This window comes from Melitaea cinxia, chromosome 1 (genome assembly GCF_905220565.1).
Source record: "Melitaea cinxia chromosome 1, ilMelCinx1.1, whole genome shotgun sequence".
In the NCBI taxonomy this organism is placed as follows: domain Eukaryota; kingdom Metazoa; phylum Arthropoda; class Insecta; order Lepidoptera; family Nymphalidae; genus Melitaea; species Melitaea cinxia.
The window spans coordinates 5,123,110-5,150,919 of NC_059394.1; the positions used below are offsets into that span (position 1 = coordinate 5,123,110).

The 27,810-nt window shown below is 36.5% G+C and overlaps 1 protein-coding gene across 1 annotated transcript; it reads left to right on the plus strand.

Annotated features, from left to right (window-relative positions):
* Nucleotides 1-9,848: 9,848 nt before the first annotated feature.
* LOC123656623 (PAS domain-containing serine/threonine-protein kinase) lies at nucleotides 9,849-24,928 on the plus strand. The gene is made up of 21 exons (XM_045592320.1): nucleotides 9,849-9,991; nucleotides 11,471-11,623; nucleotides 11,821-11,975; nucleotides 12,237-12,382; nucleotides 12,905-13,078; nucleotides 13,871-13,990; nucleotides 14,258-14,441; nucleotides 14,717-14,844; nucleotides 15,199-15,424; nucleotides 15,659-16,387; nucleotides 16,618-16,785; nucleotides 17,290-17,450; nucleotides 19,297-19,408; nucleotides 19,633-19,808; nucleotides 20,759-20,899; nucleotides 21,280-21,479; nucleotides 21,766-21,899; nucleotides 22,253-22,390; nucleotides 23,055-23,150; nucleotides 24,229-24,371; nucleotides 24,776-24,928. Exons 1-21 carry the CDS (start codon nucleotides 9,849-9,851, stop codon nucleotides 24,926-24,928), a joined length of 3,780 nt encoding a protein of 1,259 aa, XP_045448276.1.
* Nucleotides 24,929-27,810: the final 2,882 nt, after the last annotated feature.

Genomic DNA, 27,810 nt, shown 5'->3' on the forward strand with positions numbered 1-27,810 from the left:
TCACATATTTAAGTTCATATTTGAACGAAGTACTAAAACTGGTTTCAACCAAATCTCCTTACTACAAGTAAGTATGTTACCAAATATAAAATTATATTTATATAATTTCCCCCGGATATTTAGCAACAGTTATAATATTATACCAAGTAATTGTGCTTACTTTTGGGTTAAATATTATGCAGGTCGTTATTATTATGTTATGTTCTATAGTTGTCGTTTAGCTTCGTTTTATTAGCTAAGACTAATTTCTCTTAAATAAATAAATGGATTTTTTAATACTTTACTAACACGTAAAATAGAGACCGATTTTATTGAAATGTGGTACAGCATGAAATATTTCAATCAAAATCTGGAGTAGCCGACTGGGAATGTACCTTAAAGGATGTGACGGTCAAATAATACTGGTTTCAAATAGTAATTTAACAAAACTTCATTGAGTTTGAAATTTTTGTGAATTAGTAATATGCGAACCTTTTTACCTAGTCTCAATCCTAGGACTAATAAAACAAGAGTCGACCATTGAATTAACACATACACAGTACATACAGTAAATGTTTTTGTAGTGACAGACTACATTAGTACATATCTATTACATACTTACATAGTTTTCGTCTTCTGCTTGGCGTTATTATTAATCCTGGCTTTTATTGCCAATGGTCTATCTTCCGACTAACTAATTTTTCTCATCATTCTTTTGTTAGACCATTAACTCTAATGTCCTGTTTCACGATATCCAGCCATCGCTTTCTTGGGCGTCCGGGAGGTTTACTTAAAGGGACAGATATGTATGTCAAGACATCTTCTTACTCCTCAGACCGACGCACGACATGGTCATATCACCCCAGACGCCGCTAATGAAGCTTATCAGCGATGTCTTGGATCCCAAGACTACCTCGGATATAGTGAATAATACTTCCGGATTTGTGCAGGATGGATCCAAGGTATCTGAATTTCACCGACTTAACAGCTAATTCGGGCCCTATTTGAATCTTTCTAGAGTCCGGACTTCCCCAAGCCATTCACTCAGTCTTCGCCACATTTTGCTTAGACCACTTTTTTCAAGCGTATCGTTTCACTCCACGCTCCAGCTCCATGCCGCTGTCCAGACGAGCACTATATATATATATATATGCAAATATTTTACTAAAAGATTCCTTATGCTTTGTTTGTAGTGTATTTGTGGTGTACAATAAAGTATAAAATAAATAAAAGGTAAAACTAATCACTAAATAAAAGATTTACACTAGCCATAATTTGATTGGAAAAAATTAACCTCCTTATACTTATATTCTAATACATTTCACGGATATATGGCTGCAAATGAGGTATTTCCTTTTTACCCACATCACATCATTACGTATATTAGAAAAAGAAAAAAAAAATGATACACATACATAATCCGAACAGCTAATCGTTTTTGTTAATGATGAACGTCAACATACGCATTAACATTTAATAAAAATCAGTCACGCTATAATTCTTCTATCTCAATGAACCTCTTGATTAGACGAATTCCTTGATATTACTTATTTCTTACAAATATCTTAAAATGCTTTAATTTGCCGTCAAGTCTAATCCATTTCAATGTATTTAAAAACTGACAGCTTTGAACCATTTCTTTCTCTTTTACGTAATAAATTACTGCTCCGTTGATGTTAGTTCTAAATTAAAACAATTATAAGCAATTAAAGTTATAGCCCAACTTATGAAATCACAGCCAGATAATTAAGTTTTAGTCTTGAAAAAACTCAAAAGTTTTATCAAAATCCATTCAAAAAGTTATGATGAACACCGGCTGCCGCACGAAAGAGTGTCACGTTACCCGAGCGTGCAAGCGAGAGCGCGGAACAGGCGATAGAGAGACACGATTAGCCCAAACGTTAGCTTGTGACACATTTATTTCTCTTCCACAGAGTACTATGGTATATGCTCTTTTATCGCGTGACGTCAGCAGTTCGAAATAATTCAGTGATGATAATTCAATTCAATTAATAAAAGTATGCAATTTTTCATCAGTCTTTATGACGTTATCACGTAAAACTATCGTCCGTAAACTGACTTTATAGACAACCAATTTTTTTATTTATTTTGGCAACAGCAACATAATTACAACACGTAACAAATATTCTCTCCTCTGGCCTCGCTACGATTTTGTTATACGTATAGGTAATATGAGTGTCTTTTGTATTCAGTTCATTCGTAGCTAGCTGATTTTTGTAGCTTTTATTATAGAACAAAGCCAACCGTAACTGGATTACGTTAATTGTAATTATCATTCGAATTAGTTGATTAAAACTTTCCTATAAAGTGGATACTAATTAGATTAATCGTAACGTTTTTATATAATCTGAAATAACAAGTCCGTTACACAGAAACAAAACGTGCATATTAGTATCACACGGTGCAGAGTGTCACTCATATATTAAAGAGGAAACTTCTAAACAATGGCTTGATTACATAGTCTAATCTAGACCTGTAGCATAATTACTCCTATTCAAATGAGTATTATGCAACATAGCCTCATTCTTTTTAACGCCTTTCTCAAGACTTTAATCATCGATTAAAAGAAAAAGAAGGCCCCAAAACAAAAGACCGTTGAATTAAATAGACCGAAAATTTAATGAAATGGCTGGAATAAAAAAAAAATAATGCTTTAGTTTAGTTCCATTGCTGACAAATATTTCATTTTGAATTGGCATTAAGTATTTATTGAAAACGGTTGTAATTAATTTTAAATATAGAATATCTATATACGATATATAGAGAGGTATCGCGTTACTATAAAATTGTATTTCCAAATAAAAAAGTTTAAAGTTTAAATATCCTCGTAAAAAAAATTAAAACTCTTGACATTGTTAAAAATCGACGCACACAAAATCACAGATAGAAAGTGCACAAAACTTCACACACTACTTTATAATTTCAAATTTTTAAGCAACAGATATTTTCTGTTTGTAATATTATATATTTGAATAAATGTTTCAAATAGTACCTGGGTGACCGAGCTTAGCTCGGTATTTTTAGTAAATCGTGTTTTTTGGAAATTATATTTAAATACGAATTTATATATTGATAAAATAATATTTCTCGATCTTAGCGTCATAATAAAAAAAATATGAACTGATTATTTAAATAAAAAATATCAAGTGCAATTAGAAAAAAAGGGATTTGAACCGCGGTCTTCTCGATCTTTTTGGATCCGACCCACTTCTCACCTAAGCTTATTATAAGTATGTAGACAATGGCGAAATTTAGCATACCCAGCATACTAAATTTCATGAAAATTGTTGGAGCCGTTTTCGAAATTATATATATATATATATATATATTGCTAGTTTAAAGGTATAAGATATAGTATTTTAATGCATTATTCATAAATAAAATATTACAATCCATTTAAGTAGATTTAATTATAAGTCAAAGGTTACACAAGGTACACTACCATTCACAAATACAGCTAAGTACTCATAATATCTATAATATAAAAATGAGTCGCTGAATGTGTCGCTAAGCGCAAAACTCGAGAACGGTTCGAGAGAAAAATTCTAAAAAAAAAAAAAAATTTTAAATTTTCTGAAAAAGTCTAAAAACAACACTTTTCTATACTCCCATACAAAAGATTTGTGATAATACTTAAAAGTCAATTCGAACTTTAATACCATACGATAAAGTTTGTGTTAGGCGATACGAAGTTCGCCGGGTCAGCTAGTTATAAATAAATGTATTTATCAACCATAAATGTTTGACTAATTATCCGTATGTCCTAAGATTGGAGTGTTTAAACAAATATGTAATAAAAAATACTTCCAAGCAAAACTTATTTAAAAAAAAAAAAACGATCTTACATTACATATACGTGTACATGTGACTACGGCTTGGAGTGGAAATCAATTCCACATATCTGAAAAAGAAAGCAGTGTCATGACAAGTGAGACAACATTAAGGATAGTAGGACTGCCCAGCTAATTCTAATATTAAGGATTGTAGTTGAATCGTGCCATTCTACTTGCGTTGAAGATTACTATTTTGTTTGTATAAGTATATATGTGAACATATAACATATATGAAAAGAGACTTTCGAAAATAAGTAATTTTTCTTTCGTTGAATTTACAAATCGGCTCTTTTATGCTAACACAAGTTTAATCTATACTAATATTATAGAGAGGTAAACTTTCTAACATAGTTTGTTTGTAGGGGGCAACCTTCGCAAATACGGATCCGATCATGAATTTTTTTTTCAGTAACAGAAAACTAAACTATTCATAAGTGATATAGGATATATTTTATTTCTGTTGAACAAAAAATTCTGTGCAAAATAATAGTATGTGTAAATCAAGTCGGAGAAATACGAGCGAGATGAAAACTTTACTATATATTTACATCACAAAAATAATTAACGCCCAACGAAGTGAGCTCGAGTCGGCTCGTAAAAAATAAACGCATTTGTACAAAAGACAAATTGTCAAAAATAAATTTTGTACTGTCGTTGTACACACTCTGTATAACGCCTAGGCATTTTGTACATAAAATAGGTAATGATGATATTTGAGAACAATAGAAAAAAAAACGAATATTGACCAGACGAGATGTACCTAGCCATCACATAGAATGCCTGAATTATTTGCACTTTGGCAGTAATAGACAAATGATTTTTAATAAAAAATATTGACCATTTTCAAAGTCCACTTACGAAATATAAAGTCACGATTCTGGCAATGCATTTTTCAAAAGGTAAAAAAGGCAATAGAATCTAAAGTAACAAAATAAAGAAACTTATAACAAATAAAGTGGCGCGGTTTCTCCCGCGGTTACGTTTAATGTTCTTTATTAATCCCTGATGACCAGACATTTAAAACAGCAGTTCTAGGTTTAGATCTGGAGACCCGAATTTAGTGCACTCGTACCAAAAACAATAGGGTACTTACCACTTAATTTAATCTTATCATAATTAAAGATTCCACCAAAATCAAATCAATGTCACCTCTATAAATAGTTACTAAGCTGCTTATATATGTATGATAATTCTTATATTACACAATAAAGCGTACTCTATATAATTGTCTATCTATCCTATTATAGTTAAATAGACACTTTTAATAGACCTTTTATTTGGAAACGATCAATAAGTCGAAGAACTACTACTCTTTTTCTTGTACTGCCATGCTATATTCTAGAGGAGCCATTTTAATTATAGGAAAAAAAATCGAAAAAAAATTATACTTCGTCATTTAAGAATCATTCAGCTGTAGGATTGTTATGCTTCGATGGTATAAACATATGAAGATCTATCAACACTTGATGAGAGCAGACTAGAATAATGGTTCATAACATGCGTAATTTTTTTTTATGTTAAGAGGTACTGAAAGCTCGCTGTGCTGTATTAGCGAATTTATATTATAGGAGATGTACCTCGCGATTTTACCCGTGCAATTACGGAATAAATATAGATTTGAGCGTATATCTAGTGAGTTCTGCATCTCTAGCTATACTTAAACTAAAAGAACGAAGTTTTTTGTTTTTGAAGTTTAAGTTTCATGGTTCTAATTTAAAACGGAAACGGAACGGAACAGTCATAGAAACTTTTAACACTTATTTAGTAGTAGAGTAGTAGAGAGAGTAGAGTTAGACAGAGTAGAGAGTAGAGAACTTCTTTTTCATTGGCGCGGATTGTAAAAATTTACTCTCATCATTTTTCCCTAACGCACCAAAAAAATATAATATTTTTTTAATAAACCTGTAAATCTAACCTATGTTCACTTTAATAGCAAAAAGATCCTTGAATCGTAGAACCACAATAACTTTTATGGTCTGTTAAAACAATCGACTCGCAGTAGATACTCATGGTATTGTTTAAATGGATTTTTCACATGAAAAGGATTCATGTTCTTATCGGCTCACAATAAAAGAAGAATCAAAGGTCAAATTCTTTAAGTATTAAAGTTAAGTGAGTATAAGCATAGTATACAACATGCGTTCAATAGTATTATATTATCTTATTCACAGTTAAAGATTACCTAGTTTACTAAACTAATGATAAATAAGACCTTATATTTACCAGAAGTTAATTAAAGCAGGAAAAGTACATCACTATAACCATACTACTAGTAGTGTTAGAGTACATTACTATATATAAATTTTGACTCTGCCAGGTGATAAGTATCCAGAGTTTTTTTTTTATCTGCAGGTGCGTTGAAAATCATTATCCCCTTCCTATACAACTAATTCCAGCATTCTGCAACAACGAAGTTCTCCTATCCCTGTCACCATTAGAAGTCTTGGAAAGTTATTATTAATACACGAAAACAGGCGTAACTTCTCAATTTAGAGCACTGTCATAAAGTTCGATTCACCGATTTTTAGTAGGAAATATTTTGAATGCTGTGTGAAATCACACACTCTGTTGTTTTCGGTTTTTATTTCTATTACAAAGTCGCAGTCAAAAAAACTTAACCAAAATTTTTGTTAGACACAACAACACATTTGATTTTTTTAATTTTTTCCAGTTTTCTATAATTTAATATACCCACGACAAATTTGATGATTTTTATTTCAAAATCAACCTTAACCTATTTCGTAATAAAGCCTTGCATCCGTGTTCAGTACCGCCTTACAATCGAAATCAATGTCCGTCCACCTCCGACATTAAAAGTTATAATTAATTACGTTTATATATCAACAATACGTTTATATACCCATTTATGACAAAGAACGATCGAAATAAAACCTTGTCTTTTATAACAAATGGCTTAAATTTATATTGTAGCAGTAACAAACTAACGTGACAATTTTATTTGATGAAATAAGTAATAAAGTGGGACGTCTTGTGCTGAAAATGCTGGAATATGTATTTTTATTACATTTTACATATTTTTTAAATATCTATTTACTAATGTGTAAGTATTTGCTTGTAAGAGCAATTTAAAAAATTACAAACGTGTATTTATGGATTTGACTGTGGTAACGCGATTTTTAAACAGATATCCGATTTAAATCTATTTGTTTTTTATTATTTCAAAGTATTCAAGAAAATGTGTCTGACCGTGTGAAGATTAAAATTGGGACATTATCTTTGTCGGTGGGAACATTTGGACAAGTCGCAAGGTAATTTTCCATAGTCTTCATAATCAAATTATACTACATATATATTTTTTTTTAATTTTCAGATGCTCCTAGCATCTGAGTATTAGAAACAATTTCTAATATATACTCTTAAATTAACTTGAATTTAACGTAAATTTAAAAAAAATGGTCTTTATTTCAATAAATAACCCATTGTACATTTTATTTTCAAATGTTGTCGTAGGGGGGATATAGTAAAGCAGACTTGACTACTTTTGAAAATTATTTGAATATTTCCCAAAATATTTTTCAAGCGAGACTGTCTTGCATAACGTAACACATATGGTCACGATAGTCATAACGTAATTAGGTCCACTTACATCTAGGTGGGGTAAATCGAAAGGACTATGGAAGGACCTTGGGATTTGAAAGTGCACAATAACCGGAACATACTTGTAGCATACATATTATTCTCTCACGGAATATTCTCGAAGAAATGTAAAAAAATTGAAATAGATTAACTTCCTTTTTTGTCGTTAAGGCGTCATTTTCGAAATGCGCTAAGCTTAATACAGCACTATGTGTTCATTTTATTATAGACCACTTAGATGGTACTTTTTTTTATTTATAGGTTTATTACTGGTGGAATTCCGACACAATCAGGCTTTACAGGCAAGCCTGCACTTCACCGAGCAGTGGAATATTTACAAGCGGTTTCAGTTTAGTTATGTTCCCGCATATTTTGGAATAATGTGCAAAAAAAAACTTCAAAAAAAAACTCTACAAAGCCTTTTGTCGAACTTTCATAGAAAAAAGATTTCGAAAATCACCAATCTTTAGAAATAAATGAAATAAAATGAATATAATAATATTCAACATCAAAATATACCCACTTCAATCGATAAGTTACAATACTATAATAAATTATGCATTGTATTTAGAACAAAGCCTCCAAAGGCAGTATAGAAGGAGTAATTAACATATACGTTAATTAATATTGATTTTAATTTTAGAAATATTGCAATAAATACGTAATCGTCAAAATACTCCCACGCTTAATATTTTTTAAATTAGTTAAAAACTAACTTACTTAAACTTTAGTTTTTTTCAACCTTAAGTAATTTCAATATTTTTTAATAGGACATTTCAATAGAAATTACTGAATGAATATATTTTATATAACATACATTTAAATTCAGAAATTTTTTTTTTTATCAAGAGGACACCATTTTCACCCGTATATTGTTTTTCGTCTTTATAATTAAATAGAGTAAGAGCGGCTGAAGCTGATACAAATAAGGCCTGCACTTTTTACATCGAAGGCCTTATTACTTAACTGAACTATGCTACAAAGCTAACAATAAAGATATGCCTTTTGCAGCAATATAAGCGTAACTTCTGCATAGAACACATAGCTATATCTTAATAAATAACGAAAAATGTCAATAAAAAAGCTAGTAACAAAGTACTTTCCAATCCTTGTCTCTATGGTCCTTTTGCAGGAGCAGAGGAGCCAAGCGATTGACCAAAGCTGGTTGGAGAAGTACACATCTGCAGTAAGTCTTTCCTTAAGGCCCGGCCCTTCTGCAATCTTTTACGCTGTTTTAGGTATGACCGTATGAATTTCAAGGTATAATTAAATAACTGTATTTCATTGTTACAAGCCTTTTGAAATTTTGTATATTCGCAAACATTTATTAAAATATATTATACTTATTTTTTTTATATGGACCTTGTATAAAAATTCATACCAAAATGACGATTAAATGTGTATTTTGGTTTCCGCGTATCATTGATAGTACTTTACTAGCTTTAAAATGAATATATCTTTAAGTTTCTTATACTTCACAGACATCAGGAGAATACACTCACTTATGCACACATACACACACACACACACTTGTACGTTTTTTTTTTAATGAAATGAAACAATAATATTTTTCATTTTTTTTTCTATGAAAACAAAAAAATTATATTCAGATATATAGATATATTTAATTAGATGTATTTGGTTACTAGCCATATAAAAAAACAAAACATAACTTGAAAGATCATTTTAATTACAAAAGCGAATTTAGGACTAAATATCATTGAAAGCAATGGATTTCAAACATTTTTTTTTGCTTTTATGTTTGGTCAGGCGTATATAGTATATTATATGGTATTATTATTATTGGGATTAATGGCTTTCAGTTGTATACTAGGTATTATAGTCGTCACAAAATAAGAGGCCCGTTTTGACATTTGACAAATACCCTAGAACGTACCTAACTTAGTACGAAACTGTGAAAAGAATTATTAATAACATAAAGTGTTTTTAAAAAGTACTTATTTTTTTTGCGATTAATAATATGATAGAATATGTTGGGATTATTCTTTTCGTGCTTACTTTACAGTAGCATGCAATTTCTAATTATTACGAAACGTCTCAAAAACAGTTACGTTCTAAGTCTTTTTTTTTTAATACTAGTGTTGTAACTAATTAATTACTGAAAATCACCAGCTTCATTCGATTTTAATCGTAATTAAATATTGTTGTTTCATTATAATGATTAAAAGTCATGTAAACATTAGAAAACAACATAAAAATATAAAATAAAGACAAATTGAACTTTTGTACCATTGTATTGTTTCAAATTACCTAGAATATTAAAGCTTAAATTAAATTTCTGATTAAAGTTTTAATCAAATGCACTTTACATTACATATTCAAATCGATCAAATACTCATACAAACTTGAATAGATTTATCGTGAGTACCGAATACCGAGTCGAATGGTTACTTCACTATGTACGTCTCGATGACAAATGTCAATACGGACCTATTATTTTGTGACGACAACGGTCTTATTACAGAGGTCGGGAAACTACAGTGGTGGGGATACGTTGGCTTAATGGTTAAAAGCCGCCAGAGGCATGACGATCGCCTAGTGTATAAGACGGTGGTGCTGTGCAACGAAGACAGAATAGCGTTCTGTCTCTTTTTCTATCACACGTCATGCATTTATGTTGTAAAATATAACCAATTACAATGAAAAGTCAGTCAATATAACCAATGCAGTGAAAGGCCACTCAATATAACCAATTACAATGAAGAACGTCAATCAATATAACCAATTATAATGAAGGCCGCCACCGCACCACGTGACGGCACTAAGCGATAGTAGTGACGTACAGCAATGTACAGCGGCGTTTAAGCGAACGAAAAGTTACACATTATCGTACTAATCTCTCACCATTGAAATTGGGCTTAATGTTCTGACCTGTGTAATAAGACCGTGGTCTCAACATAAACTTAAAGTTTTTATTAAGAAAAAAATAATAGATAAAGCGTAGTATTCGTTGCAGGATTATATAATTGATAAAGATGTGTGGACTTTAGTGACGCTGCTGTGTTTCATGCAATATATTACTAAGTTTGTACTGGGTAACTGCGGAGTTCTTTATCGATTCTTCCCTGCAGAATCTACATTCTGAATCTGTGGTTGCTTTACTTTTACAAAAATATTAATCACTTTGAAATTTTAATTTTTTAACCGACTTCAAAAAAGGAGGAGGTTACTCAATTCGACCGTATATATATATTTTTTTATTTTATTATGTGTGTTCGGGGATAACTCCGTCGTTTATAAACTGATTTTGATCATTATTTTTTTGTTGGAAAGGAGATATAGATTGTAATGATTTTTAATTTAATCGAAAGCCGATGTTTATCATGTGGTCACATTTAAATTTCATCGAGATCTGATTACAACTTTTGGAGTAATCTTTGATAATGCGTATTTACTTGACTATTTTTTCTCTACCTACGTTGTATTACTTGTCGATATAATTGAAGTCGGTTTTTCTTTTTTGCCTGCAAACACAATTATTATAATTACGATTCGAAAGTGCTTTTGGGGCCTATTTGAATAAAGTTGTTTTTTATTTTGATTTTGAATAAATAAAAAGCTAGATTTTTTTAAATAACTATATTTATGACAAAAGAAAAATATCTCAACAAAAACTGTTTTGTATGCAGGAACGAAACGACAATTTATGACAACTGTTGCCGGTTTACGTCTTTTGTTTGAAAATTCAACATTTTGTATAACGACTAATTTTAAATAAAGAAAAGAAAAATTGAGTTTGCCGTTTCAAATAAAGTTAAAAAATATTTTCATAAAATGGAATCGGCGAGTTTATTCAATTTTAGCAGGTACTTTGAAGCGTAACAAACAGTTTCGTATCTATTTAGATCTTCCAGTATTTTGAACTTGCGCGCTGTAGGTTATTGATTTTCTTTTAAAAATAACTCTGCAGGATGTAAATAAATCATTAAATGCCATTTAGCATTTTCTTGTTATACGTTGCTGTAATATTTATTGTTAACGTCTTATGATACTTATTGAAATCCTTTCTATCAATGCAGTAGTGCTCCGAGAGAATTAGCCGATTTTACGCCTGTAAAACCTAGACTGGGAAAATTTTTAGACTTTTATTCGCCAGAACATCTAAACTTGACGCCAAAACATGTAAGCGACCTACACTTCTATCGTTTAATTGTTAGTTTATTGTTAACTCTGTATTTTTGATCAAGTAATTTGAAATAATTATAATTTTCAGCATCCAAAACTTATTAGATTGCCAAATGAGAACATTAAGAGTTTACTTACTCCAGAAAAATATTTTAATTTCAATGAAAAATGCAGGTAAATAAAATCGTAAACAATATTCTGCCATTAAACACAAGCATAATTTAATATTGAATAAAAATTACAGAACTGTCAAGACACAGCAAAAGTTTAGCAATGTTTGGAGCAACTGTTCCTTTGAAGGTAATCAAAGCTTCCCGCGTCTAAGCAGGAGATTGAGGCCTATCAAGATGGATCTTGAAACTCCTACAAAAGTAAAACAAGCTGTGGATTTAGTAAGAGGCATGTAAACTGATATCTATCTATCTTTTATATAAATGAATCTCAAAATGTGTTACTTAGTGCAAAAGCTTTTATAAGCTTTCTGAAACTGTAGACGATTTTAATGGAATGATAAATAAACTAAAAATTTCAAAAAATGTAATTATTATTTAAACTTAAGACATTTGACAGTTTCAAGATAAGATCTATTGGGTCAACTAGTTAATAATATAAATAATAAAATAAGCATAATATATAGTTATTAATAAAATGTTATTATAGTTGATGGCCCAAATGGATTACGTTTTAATACATCTCTTGCAACTGGTGAAGTGGTGGGTTCTCCAGCTCAGTCCCAAACTGATCGTCTACAGCAGTCCATTAACACAACTAAAGCTGTGTTCACCATCGAACCAAATTCATCAAAAGTAAGTAAACATGTAAATACTTAACAAACTTTACATATTACATATAGTTTACATGGTTGAAAGAAAATAATAAAGCAATTAAATACCAAAAAACAAATCTATTTGTATCTAATAGCTGCACAAGGTTGATATAAGAAAATTTTTAGGCACAGTAAATTAACAAAAATTTATTCAAAAAAAAAATATTAAAATCTTCTTATAAGATGTACAGATGTATACTATACCAATGAATTTCTTTAGTCTTTCTAATCTTAAAATTTCTTTCTGTTGTAACCTGGTTTAAAAAGGTTTTTGTTTAAAAGCCTATTCTAAGGGCTATAAAGAATAAATCTGTAACCATAATTTACAGTTACAAAACAATTACTGTAATAAGATAAGTATATAAACTCACTGTCAGCGAACTACAAGAAAATTTTAAAAATACATATATGTATTATAAAAGTTCCTACATATAACATAACCAATGATGTTTATATTATGTTTCGTTTTGAAATGAAATTTATTCACTTTTTGTTGTCATAGATTCTCATAGTCAATAATAAGGCTTGTTCTCTCCTCGGCTATTCATCTGGAGAACTATGTGATCTTCGTTTCACGGATCTCTTGAGAAAGAGAAGCAGTAAAACATTTAAGCTACATGACGCAGGAGATGCAGATATTTCTGAAGATGGCACTATTATTTTACTAAGTGGAAAAGTAAGTTGACTATTAGGTGGATATGAAAATAATTATGAAAACCTTAGTAATTGGCTGGCCCTTTAGTGCAGTTGGTAGTGCTTTGTGCAGGTATTGATTTCTGCATAGAGTCTGGGGTGTAATATATATATATATATAATCATTTATGTGTATGTTTATTACAAAAAAATACACTTGGCAATGTCACTTGGCTGTTACATAAAACAGGCATTAAAATGTCTTCCTTCTGAACAGATGACCTTGTGTATTTTAATTTGAATTATATTATATTGTACAAGTTTTTTACTGAAATGTCATGCTTATGATCTAAATTTAATCCACTTTATGTATTATTTTTAACCGACTTCAAAAAAAGAGGAGGTTACTCAATTCGACCATATATATATTTTATGTATGTTCGGGAATAACTTCGTCGTTTATGAACCGATTTTCATAATTATTTTTTTGTTGTAAAGGGTGTGGTACCATGATAAGGAAACCAGGATCTGATGATGGGATCTCAGAGAAATCGAGAGAAACCCTCAAAATCCGCATAACTTTTTACTGTTTGTACCGATTTTGATGATTTTTAATTTAATCGAAAGCCAATGTTTATCATGTGGCTACATTTAAATTTCATCGAGATCTGATTACAACTTTTGGAGTAATCTTTGATAATGCATATATACTTGACTATTTTTTGGTCTACCTACGTTGTATTACTTGTCAATGTAATTGAAGTTGGTTTTTTCGTTTGCCAGCAAACACAATTCTATTTACTGTCATAGAAATAATGTGTCCAAAATATTGCAGGTTGTTGAACTCGTGTCAAAAGATGGTGGGTCTGTGCAAGTTTCTCTATGGATAAGACAATTGGAAAACGATGGACCCTGCTTAGTTGTTGCTGAGCCAGTTATATGTAAAAATGTTGTTGTAAGACCATATCAATTTTATCTTTTTTTACTGTACAATAGTTAACTTAGATAATTCTATAATTTTTATTCATTATTATCACATGTTAAATTTTGTTATATAACAATGCAGAGCATATTATAATAAACTGTTTATGAATATATCAGCTATGAAAGTCATTGTTAATTTGCTGAAGTATATTGTATGACTAGACACATTATATACTTCTAGAAACTTAAAAAAGTAATTTTTAAAATACATAAATATATACAAAATAAAAACTTTCAGTTGACAATTGACGCAGATACAGGTATAATACTGTCTTGTGACGGAGATGATGCAGGTATGTTATTCCAAGCTGAGTCATCTGAAAAACTGATTGGTTTACCTGTGGCTTCACTCATACCATCTATACAAATACCTGCCTACGATGCTCCCATACCGAAGAATGTTTCTAAGCAGAAAGTCACTGGTATGTTAGATTCTGTTTTCTAATACATATTAGAAATAATAAATTTTCTGTACAAAATATTTGCTCATTATTGTAATACCAGATGTAGCAGATTTCCGCGGTGCCGGAACTAATATAACTTAGACAGACAGACTGAAATTCTAAAATAGTTGCTTTGGGCATCTATTGTTTTTAAGAAAGTATACAGTTTAATAAATTATATTTATAAAACAATCAAAAATACATTATTCCAATATATCTGTAGATTTGTAGTTTTAAAAATCGGTGATTTTCAGGGAGAACTCTGGATGGAGGATCATTTCCTCTCTGTCTCTGGATATCGAAACCAAATACTATAGATTCGGCATCATGGTCTTCAGTAAAGACTACTAAAGAAAAACCAATGTTTATAGTAAATGTTAGGGTAAGTTATCATGTTCTTTAAAATATATAATTATCTGTATATATGTATGTAAGTATTTTGACTTGTGTCTATTGCTTCAGTAAACAGGGCTTAAAGTTCCTAAGCCACCACTAAAAAGGAAGTGCCCTTCGACTAGATGGGCTACTGCCCCGACGGTTGTTGTCAGGTTCTAGTATATATGTTAAATCTTCGGATAACTTGATATCGCGATACGTCAGTTCTTAGTTGCGTAGGTCGTATGTTGCGCGATAGATGTCGCCACACTATATTATTTGAAATAATAGATATAGAGATCTTATGAGAGTTATTCGTTATTATATATCGGTCGTATAAGCAAAATATTACTTTCGCCAGGTAACCTACAATGTAAGCGGTCTCCTAGTAGTTGATGAGAGTGGTATCATCACAGCTTGTAACCAACACTTCGCAATGCTGACCTTCGGCAAACCACACTCAGAAGTCATCGGTCATCATATTGAGAATGTCATACAGAATTTCTGCCGAGAGTCTGACCTTGTGAAGGTAAAGGACAGAAACCGAAATATGACCCTATCTGTTAATAACGAGGATAACGATTCAGGTAACTTATCAGCTAAAAAAAGTTTTTTCATGAACACAATTTATCTACAATTCTAACTAACATATTTTAGTTTGTAACCATAGCGTACGCGATATAGGTTCTGAATAAAATACGCGATTCAGTCAATTTAATTCCTAGAGGTTCCCTTTAGTAGCTTCTGACCAGCTGAGGGAACTTTGTAGGCTATACAGTTATCTATTTTACATGTCTCATATTGAAAATGGTTAATTCCAGCTTCTGACACTGAAGATGATTCCTGTGAGGCATTTAACGGCAGTCAAAAGTCAGCCTGTATGTCTCTAAACGTGCAACAGTCCATACTGTCGACAACTCGAGAAAAATCTTCGAGCGCTCTCTGTCTTGACAAATCCTACAGCATGGTCACCCATACTCCCACACCTACCCAAGACATGGTCTCCAGTATCAGCACCACGGAACAAAGGAATGATACGTCCGCCTTACCGGACGTCACATCCGGAATGTCTGGCATATCCATAGACGATGAGAACTACTGTCAGAGCAGTATATCGAAATCTCGCTCAGAAAATATACTTCGTTCGGAACAATCTAATCAAGTAAAGCAAACGCCGTCTAAGCAAATCGAAAAATCAGACTCGATTTACTACACGTCTCAGCATTCCCAAGAGGTCACGCCAACTGGTAATTCTCGAGTTCGGTTAAACGATACATCGCTGAGACTTTCTTTCGATTCAAGTAAATATAAATCGATGAAAGCTAATGTAGGACAAGGAAAGGAGGACAGGAGTAGTATATCGTTAGATTTTTGTGACTCTAATGAAACAAGTGCCGATTTTCTTACACCTATTAACGAGATGCCGCCACCGGGCTGTGAAATAGAAGATCTGCCGAAACATAACGGAAATGATGAAAGCATCGATAGCTTGAGTAATGATAATGATTTGGAAACTCAGACTGAATCAGCGCCGAGAAAGAAATATAAGGGTATGATTTAGAAGTAATTTTATGTCGTAGCTGTATATTATCGCAAATTTTCTTTTTGCTATAACATTTTTATTTTCATTTTAAAAAATTACCCCATTTTTATTTAAAAAAAAACTGGTTTTTTGAATAAGGTTTTTTATGTTAATTTGGTAATAGCTGATAAGTGATATTATATAACATCATATATATACAAATCTATATTTCTAGACTTATTACTGTTACATTCGTAGACGATCCTTCCGAAACCCCGTGTGTCAACAAACGTGTACTGCGCACACTCATAACTACGTCTACGCCGCAACATACACGCAACAGCAAGTCTGAGCAAGATGTCGACTGCGGGTACAAAGACGGCATGTATAGGGGTGTCGTGTTACACAAAGATGGAACAGAGCTTGGTGAGTTACACATTTAAATTAGTATTTTAATTTTCGTGTCCAATGTTAGGGGCAAAAACTCCTCTGAAACAGCTTGACCGATTCTTATCAAAATTTTTATGCATATTTGGTGAATCTGGGATCTGTCGTAAACCCCTAGTTTATAAGGATGGCCTACGCCAAATTTTTTTTTCATTTTTTTTTATGATTTGGCATTGAAAAATACCTACAACCCAAAATGTTAACTCTTTACCACTAAACTCTATTTTTTAATAGCGTTTAGCGACAATAGAACATTTGCCGGGTCAGCTAGAATTAATATATAAATACAATTAAAATGTTGGTAATAAAACCGTAAAAGCAAAAATAGAAATTAGATTTAAAATAGTGTAAAATAGAAAATTCGACAAAACAAAATTAGAAAAATTAACCAGCATTTTAAAATCTGACGCTGTCCAGCAGGCGTGTTTTTAAATTTGCATGAGAGTATGCAGTTCGTGCACATATTAAGGCCACAGTGTGCAGGTGCGGTGTACACGGTGTCGAGCATGCAGCTGGGCACGGGCCAGCGCGTGCGCTGCGTGTGGCTGCGCGTGCGCGCCGCCGACGCGCCGCTGGAGCTGGCGCCGCGCCACGCCACGCTCGCCTCCAGCCTCGCCTCCACCGCCGACAACTCGCTCGTGCTCGTGAGTACCGCCTGCACGTGCCGCCGCCGACGCGCCGCTGGAGCTGGCGCCGCGCCACGCCACGCTCGCCTCCAGCCTCGCCTCCACCGCCGACAACTCGCTCGTGCTCGTGAGTACCGCCTGCACGTGCCGCCGCCGACGCGCCGCTGGAGCTGGCGCCGCGCCACGCCACGCTCGCCTCCAGCCTCGCCTCCACCGCCGACAACTCGCTCGTGCTCGTGAGTACCGCCTGCACGTGCCGCCGCCGACGCGCCGCTGGAGCTGGCGCCGCGCCACGCCACGCTCGCCTCCAGCCTCGCCTCCACCGCCGACAACTCGCTCGTGCTCGTGAGTACCGCCTGCACGTGCCGCCGCCGACGCGCCGCTGGAGCTGGCGCCGCGCCACGCCACGCTCGCCTCCAGCCTCGCCTCCACCGCCGACAACTCGCTCGTGCTCGTGAGTACCGCCTGCACGTGCCGCCGCCGACGCGCCGCTGGAGCTGGCGCCGCGCCACGCCACGCTCGCCTCCAGCCTCGCCTCCACCGCCGACAACTCGCTCGTGCTCGTGAGTACCGCCTGCACGTGCCGCCGCCGACGCGCCGCTGGAGCTGGCGCCGCGCCACGCCACGCTCGCCTCCAGCCTCGCCTCCACCGCCGACAACTCGCTCGTGCTCGTGAGTACCGCCTGCACGTGCCGCCGCCGACGCGCCGCTGGAGCTGGCGCCGCGCCACGCCACGCTCGCCTCCAGCCTCGCCTCCACCGCCGACAACTCGCTCGTGCTCGTGAGTACCGCCTGCACGTGCCGCCGCCGACGCGCCGCTGGAGCTGGCGCCGCGCCACGCCACGCTCGCCTCCAGCCTCGCCTCCACCGCCGACAACTCGCTCGTGCTCGTGAGTACCGCCTGCACGTGCCGCCGCCGACGCGCCGCTGGAGCTGGCGCCGCGCCACGCCACGCTCGCCTCCAGCCTCGCCTCCACCGCCGACAACTCGCTCGTGCTCGTGAGTACCGCCTGCACGTGCCGCCGCCGACGCGCCGCTGGAGCTGGCGCCGCGCCACGCCACGCTCGCCTCCAGCCTCGCCTCCACCGCCGACAACTCGCTCGTGCTCGTGAGTACCGCCTGCACGTGCCGCCGCCGACGCGCCGCTGGAGCTGGCGCCGCGCCACGCCACGCTCGCCTCCAGCCTCGCCTCCACCGCCGACAACTCGCTCGTGCTCGTGAGTACCGCCTGCACGTGCCGCCGCCGACGCGCCGCTGGAGCTGGCGCCGCGCCACGCCACGCTCGCCTCCAGCCTCGCCTCCACCGCCGACAACTCGCTCGTGCTCGTGAGTACCGCCTGCACGTGCCGCCGCCGACGCGCCGCTGGAGCTGGCGCCGCGCCACGCCACGCTCGCCTCCAGCCTCGCCTCCACCGCCGACAACTCGCTCGTGCTCGTGAGTACCGCCTGCACGTGCCGCCGCCGACGCGCCGCTGGAGCTGGCGCCGCGCCACGCCACGCTCGCCTCCAGCCTCGCCTCCACCGCCGACAACTCGCTCGTGCTCGTGAGTACCGCCTGCACGTGCCGCCGCCGACGCGCCGCTGGAGCTGGCGCCGCGCCACGCCACGCTCGCCTCCAGCCTCGCCTCCACCGCCGACAACTCGCTCGTGCTCGTGAGTACCGACTGTAGTACTGAGTATAATTGATCAGAAGCGATAGTATTATATCGGCTAATTTACAAAGAATTGATACTTGAATGTTGCTAAGATATATAAATGCATAATTACCATTATAATGCGACAAGCTGCTTTAGTTCATTCAGTAGTATTATTTAATGTGTTTTTAATCTATTATTTACGTTATACGCCTTACATTTCATTTCAGGGTAACAAATCAGCAAGCAGTAGACCACAGTCTATGTCTTTAGTAAGCCAGTGTGGAGAAGAACAAATTGCAGGAGAATATAACAAGAATTATGCTACTCTTAAACAAATAGGTAAACAAATTATTTTATTTATTCCATACTTTTTTTAGTATCATAAAAAATATATATGTACTAATTTTAATATTGGCCAATTTCATATTGAAAATTTTACTAAGATATATAAATATGAAAATTTTTTGTAACTTTAATTTTACTCCTCAGCGGTCTGAGTGAATTATTATATTTTTTGCCGAGTAATAATCTTTTAATTGCCAAGATACTATTTTAATTTGCAGGCAAAGGCGCATACGGTTGCGTGAAGATGGCGTACCGACGCGCGGACCGGCTGCTGTGCGTCTCCAAGTTCATCCTCAAGGAGAAGGTGGGCGCCGCCTTCTGGAGCGACGCGCCCGACGGCCGCCGCGTGCCGCTCGAGCTCAGCCTGCTGCTCACGCTCGACCACCCCAACATCGTGAGTGGCGCGCACTAACATACACATACAAGCTCATCCTCCAGGAGAAGGTGGGCGCCGCCTTCTGGAGCGACGCGCCCGACGGCCGCCGCGTGCCGCTCGAGCTCAGCCTGCTGCTCACGCTCGACCACCCCAACATCGTGAGTGGCGCGCACTAACATACACATACAAGCTCATCCTCCAGGAGAAGGTGGGCGCCGCCTTCTGGAGCGACGCGCCCGACGGCCGCCGCGTGCCGCTCGAGCTCAGCCTGCTGCTCACGCTCGACCACCCCAACATCGTGAGTGGCGCGCACTAACATACACATACAAGCTCATCCTCCAGGAGAAGGTGGGCGCCGCCTTCTGGAGCGACGCGCCCGACGGCCGCCGCGTGCCGCTCGAGCTCAGCCTGCTGCTCACGCTCGACCACCCCAACATCGTGAGTGGCGCGCACTAACATACACATACAAGCTCATCCTCCAGGAGAAGGTGGGCGCCGCCTTCTGGAGCGACGCGCCCGACGGCCGCCGCGTGCCGCTCGAGCTCAGCCTGCTGCTCACGCTCGACCACCCCAACATCGTGAGTGGCGCGCACTAACATACACATACAAGCTCATCCTCCAGGAGAAGGTGGGCGCCGCCTTCTGGAGCGACGCGCCCGACGGCCGCCGCGTGCCGCTCGAGCTCAGCCTGCTGCTCACGCTCGACCACCCCAACATCGTGAGTGGCGCGCACTAACATACACATACAAGCTCATCCTCCAGGAGAAGGTGGGCGCCGCCTTCTGGAGCGACGCGCCCGACGACTATGACGACGACTTCTCGCCCCAAAACCTGTAATGCGAGAATTTATTTATGGCCTTAATGTGTCCTGTATAATAACTCAAAGTATTATGTTGAGTTTTTATTTCACGAACAATATGCTATAAATTATTTAAATATTTAAAAAAAAATACAATTCTTGTGTCTAGGTAAGCGTAATCGACTGGTACGAAAACGAAAAGTACTTTCAAATGGTGATGGAAAAACACGGAGCTGGAATGGATCTATTCGAGTTCATTGAACGTCGACCGCGACTCGATGAGCCGTTACTGAGCTACATATTTAGACAGGTAATAAAAATATGTCAGTAGGAGATTCTTTACTTTCTTATTTAATAAATGCAGCAGTTTCGTGGCATCAACAAATACGGCTGTAGTGTCGAGAGTGGCATCTAGTTCCTTAAACGTGAATGAATTGTATGATGTATATATAACGTGAATTGATGAATGTGCAATAAATATTTTATTAGTAATAACTTAAAACTAAACATTCAAAAAAGTCTATAATTAATTATTAAGTGATAATTGATTAATCAAGCTTGTTTACTTGGATTTTTTCTGTTTGTCGGAGAAGAAATTATAGCCAGTAAATTACACTATGACTTATAAAAGCACAAAATGGTCCATAAAGTAGGTAAAGAAGAAGTAATCATATTTTTTTTGTTTCTCAGATAGGTCAAGCTGTGGAATACTTACATTCCCTCAATATCCTTCATCGTGATATAAAGGATGAGAATGTGATAATAGACAACAAATTCCATGTGAAACTGATCGATTTCGGCTCAGCTACTTTCATGAGCAAGGATACGCTTTTCTCGACCTTCTATGGAACTACTGAGTACTGCAGTCCTGAGGTGTTGGCGGGAAACAAGTATGCATTGCTATTATAACAAAACTAATTATGTATTATATTAAAAACAATATAGTGGAATATTTTTAATTGATAAAATATTTTAACTTTATACTTGAAATAATAATCAGTTTTACCTATGGCATAAGATTGGAAAAGGATTTGTAACATTTAAAAAAATGTAAATAATTTATTTAATATTAGCTTTCCGATTGCTGAACAAAATCTAAAGCCATACAGAAATGTCATTACTTCTATAATTTTACACCATAGAGAAATATCATTATTTATATCATTTTGTTTGCAGATATGCAGGCCCTGAATTAGAGATGTGGTCGATGGGCATAACACTGTATGTCTTAACATTCTTTGTTAACCCATTCTCAGACATCGAAGACACTATTCAGGGACCGCTCACCTTCCCACAAGTTGTCTCTGAAGGTAGCATAATTATTTTCAAGATGTCATAAAAATATTTTGTTTTACGGTGCCGGATACACGATATAATATACAAACTTACAGCACAAGTGAAAAAACAGTACGATATCTCTAAGTTCTGTTACAGCTAATAAAAGCTCAGTTTCAAACTTACAAATGTTAATTATTTTTAATGTATGTTTTCAAACTTCGTTTCCTTATAGACGTTAATGTTTAAAACATTGCCATGTTCTGAGACTTCTATTAATGTAAAAGTTTAATGAGTACACTAAGATTTTGTGAAATAACATCATTAACATAGTATATTTCGTGCGAATGTCTCTTAAGCTCACCCTGCATGTGTACTTGTGCCTCAGAGCTGGAGCACCTGCTGCGCTGGATGCTGTGCAAGGAGCCGCTGGCGCGCTGCTCCGTGCCGCAGCTCATGGCGCACGCCTGGCTGCGCCAGCCCGTCGCCCTCGACCACTACGTGTTCCAGGACGTCGTCGACTGCGGTACGATACACGCACACACACACACACACACACAACAAGTGCGCGGGCGCACGCGTACTAACACACACTCACCCACTCGCACACGCACTCAACACACAAGTGTGTACAAAAGTATACATTTATAACTTATTGTTAGTCTATGAATTTAGAATTTTATGGTTTGACCTTATTTATTGTGTAGATTTACTTATACTAAATAAAAATGTATGCTATTATCCACATTCTTTAAAAAATTAAGATTCCTGTAATGATGTAATGAATTCCTGATGTAATGTTCTATTGAAAATTATTTGTAATATATTTAGCTAAAAATGTTCACAATTAAAGTGTGTTCTTTTAAAAGTGCAGTTCGAGGCAACTGTTTCAAACTTACAAAGTAACTATTTACACATAGGTGAACTAGTTGTACCATTTTACGAATATTTATTCCTACATATGCTTTGCATATATTTTTCTTTTAGGATCACCTCAAAAAAAAGAACATACTTAGTCCACTATTACTCCAATAATTTTTACATTTTACTAAAGCAATAAATCAAAAATAAATAAATATAAATGTACCGATAATGCTAGTATCAATTAATTGTATTTAGATAGTAGTTAATGTTAAATTTGTTATTAGATTAGCTAGATTGTACCCAGTATGAGCAACATTGTTTTCTAGATCGCCACGAAGCAAATCCTGAAATGTATTTTAGTGGCAGCTTGGGCTCCCCGCGCTCTGCGTCGCCTGTATCTCTTGCCGACCCTCTAGCTAAAGGTATTTAATTGTTATACCTTTGTTCCTTTGTATTATACATTTGTATTCAACCTACAATCCTAAAGTGTAGTATAACATATAATCAGTTCTACTGTATTCAGATTGTAATATTTTTAAACTTTGTTTGGGTAGCTTTTTTAGTAGGATTTTTAAAAGTATTGTTTTAAACTATATAGTTTTACTAGCTGACCCGGTGAACTTCGTATCGCCTAACACAAACTTTATCGTATGGTATTAATGTTCAAATTGACTTTTAAGTATTATCACAAATCTTTTGTATGGGAGAATTTTTTTTTTTTTTTTTTTAGAATTTTTCTCTCCGTAAGAACCATCCTCGTACTTAAAGGGATATTTTAAAAAAAGAATTAGCGAAATCGGTCCAACCGTTCTCGAGTTTTGCGCTTAGCAACACATTCAGCGACTCATTTTTATATTATAGATGATTCATCATCATCATCATCATTCCAGCCTATTGCAGTCCACTGCTGGACATAGGCCTCCACAAGTTCGCGCCAAAAATGCGTGAACTTATGTGTGTTGCCCATAGTCACCACGCTGGGCAGGCGGGTTGGTGACCGCAGGGCTGGCTTTTTCGCACCTAAGATACTGCTGCCCGTCTTCGGCCTGTTGTTTCAAAGCCAGCGGTTAGATGGTTATCCCGCCATCGGTCGGCTTCTTAAGTTCCAAGGTGGTAGTGGAACTTTGTTATCCCTTAGTCGCCTCTTACGACACCCACGGGAAGAAAGGGGGTGGCTATATTCTTTTTTTTCGTGCCGTAGCCACACAGCACGATATAGATGATTACGCAGTGAAAAAAAATAGTTCTAGAAAGTTTCTAATATACTCGCTTATGTAATAATCTTGCTGTTTGAATTGAAAAAAATCTTTTTTTTTTTTTTACTTATTGTGTATTTTAACAGTATGCTATCAATTCTTTTGAAAGAATAACAATAAAATTACTTTACAATCAGAGAACATAGCATTAAATAAATACTTCATGACAATAGTATTGCCGATCTCTTTATTATGAGTCAGTTAAAAATCATAACCATACTAAACGGACACATATTTTTTCCAGAACGTTCGCTGCCATCATCGCAAGTGGCGCGGTCAGACAAGCTAGTGTCGCACGAGCCCAAGCGCGGCTCCGTAGTGCTGCATGCACTGTCCGCCGAGCGCGACGCGCATTCCGACAACTACAGCCTGCGCTCCTCTGCTGACGTGAGCGTCATATGTTTCTCTCTGTCTATCATACCTGTAATGCGATATTGTCATCTCGCTCACACAAACTGTTATTATTGTTGAGCATACCACACACGCCATCATTTACAACAATTACAGTCTACGTTCCTTGACCGACGTATGTATCAGATAGATGTTTCTTCCTTTGATACTACTAATGTTCAATTAAATTTGCCGTACGCCGTACATGGGCAGTGTGTAAGCAACAAATGTTCAATAACAAAAACTAACGGTATTAAGTAAAACAAGGAACATTTATACTATTACAATAAATTTGTATCTAAAATTTTAAACAACGATATTGCCCTTTTCATATTTTGATTATTTTATAGTTATATTCTACTTGTTGCAACATTAACATAAATATGTTATGACATCTTCAGATACTAGATATATCGTCAAAGCCGGTGTCAGAAGCGGCTCTAACCGACATTAGTTCGGACGCGACCGGTCACGCTGCTTGCGACATCGATTATGACTGCGACCAATACGAGTGCGATAGCTGGGACGAGTGCGAGCAAGACAGCTTCTCTTAAATAAGAGTGCGCGAGACGGATATATAGCGACACTTCTCTCTTCAAACTTATCGCTTACTACGTAATGTATAAATTGTCGCGTAAGAGTACGATGTGAGGGAGACAAATATATAGCGACACTTCCTACTTCAAACTTTCTTGGTGTACTGACGCGTAAGAATGTGACAGGAGTGGCTCTTCTCTTCTTAAAACTCTTTCATTGGAAATATTGTCGTCTTATAACATGTACGGACTGAAAGTTCTAGTATGTATATGTTCAATCTGTACAAAGCTTAAGTATATTTTCACTTCTTACTTTATTTGTTAAAATAAATATTGATTTAGTAATTGTAGTGTAGTGAACATTTTAGTTGTAAATGCACGCGGGTCACATGGTCTTTTAAGAATCTAGTAATATCATATTAGTTATTAAATATTGAGTATTGATTGCCAAAATCCTAGATAAATTTGTCTCTGTAATATTAGGTCAGGGAAAAAGTTTTTTAAATAGAAATTAATTGTGAGATTTTACAAAATTTATTTATATTAATTATAATATATATATTCGAATTGAGTAACCTCCTCCTTTTTTTGAAGTCGGTTAAAAAAAACCTGACTGAAAACGCTTAAACCAATTTTGTGCTACTCTGATACTGCATTAATCCATAAGCGTCATAAATTATGGTAAAGAGGTATCTGTTAAATAAATTTGATAGAGGTATTTATTAATAAAAGACTTTATAGATTGCCTACCTCTTGAAATAATTCCCTTAGAATTACTTTAATTAGTGATTTGAGTCGCATTTTTCCCTTTTTAAAAGTAAAACTTGAAAATATACCGAATTTCTTCGTTGAATTCACCCATTTTGGCGTACAGAAAAGGGGCAGGAAACTATTTCTTTACTTTGTAATTTCATTTTGAAAACCTCACCTTTTCATGATATACAAACAATACAACTAAACAGATTTTATTGCAACTTTTTACTAGAAAATACGATAAGACAATTTCCCCGACCTATTAGTACGCAGAGTTCTATAATTTATTATTGATCTGCAACGTGCTTGTTGCATAACTTGATAGTGATGTAAATGTCGTGTACATATCGATGTCGCATCAATAGCGATGTATTTTTATTCCTTAATAGAGATAAACACTTTGTTACAAATCACCCTAAGCACATAAATAAATTTTGTTCCTAGAACTCCGCCCTGCAAACCTTATTAGAACGAATGCCAAATTACTAATATAATTCAAATTTAATCTGAAAACATTTTACCTTAGTATCGACTGCTTATAGTATAATTACATTAATTTACCAAACCATAGACTCGTTATATATAGGTAGACAATTGTTTCTTCAAATTATATTTTTAATATAAAATTTGAATATATATAAATTCAAGCCATTCAGTATTAAAATGTATAAAAATTTCACCTAGTTAGATAGAAAAATGACCTTTACCTGCACTTAATAGGAATTGATAAAAAATCGATTTTCGTTTAAATATGTCAGAACTCATTTATTTTAAATAATAATAAAGTAAATAAATAAGTAGACAACACTGAGTTCGGTTTTCTTCGAATAAGAAAAGAGTAAAATCAATATAACTCTCATCTCCTTACTCTAGATTATTCCTAATTATTACGCAAATGTAACGTAATATGTAATGTAATGTATAATCATTTAGTTTATTCGAGTTAAGAAAATAGTAACTCATCCCTCTCACTTAGCATCTTACCTTGACCAATTAAATGGTAGTAAATTATAACGCCGTATTCATGTTGAACAGTTCATGTAGGCATTTAAACATGCGGTAATAATTTACTATGGCTTAGTTGATCAAAGGGCGTGGCTAACTAAATGTTTTCTTAACGCAAATAGACTACAAAAACAACATTTTACTTCCGACGTATGAATACATATCATTAATAATGGTGTATATTCCAGAAATAAAATTTAAATATAGAATTCAAACGGTACGAAAATTATAAATCATATATTAATTCAATAAATAACAATAAATGTAATATTCCTCCGCAAAAACATAAATTTTGCTGTACTGATTTTAGAACCATCACTATTTTTTTAATAATATTTTTTTTTTTTTTTTTTTTTTTTTTATTGCTAACGGCCTGTTTAATTGTTTGCTTATAAAATTTTTCTCGAACAGTTAATTAATTGTTGATTTTAGACGCAAAGTTACGAATTGGATTTATGAGTGTAGGATAAACGCCTTGACGGAGTGCTCGGAAGAGCGGTTGGGGTCCCCACCCTCCTGCCGGAACTGTCGTAGGGCAAAGCTCGATAATCACGAGCACAACGCCTTTAGTAGCGACTGTCCCGTCAGGAGAAGGTGGGATGACCTCGCCCGCTCGACCGTAGCGTATTGCTAAGGGTGCGCCGGTGGCCGCGGTGGCTCAGAAAATCCTCCAAGCGAACCTCCAGCGCAGTAAACAGTCATATTCCGAGCTGCTGATCGAAGCCTCTAACCTGGGAGCGCGGGTTGCTTTGGTACAGGAGCCATACGTCGGCGGGGAGGGTTGTGTGACGGGTAGGAATGGGATCAGGGTCTTCCAGCCCGCGGACCAAGGAAATGGGACTGTTAAGGCCGCGATCATAATTTTTGGCGCGGACTTTTACGTCAAACAGTACCCAGAACTCACCACGAACAACATCACAGTGGTAGGGATCCAGGTTCGCGGTAGGGAGATTACCCTGGTTTCGTTCTACTTTGAGCCCGACCTGCCGATGGACTCGTACCTAGCACACCTGCGCCGGGTGCAGCGCGAGACGGGGGCTCGGAGTATGATTGTTGGAGGCGACGCAAACGCCAAATGCGTCTGGTGGGGAAGTCCCGTCACGGACCGTCGAGGAGTAGAGTTGTGCGGGACCTTGGAGGAT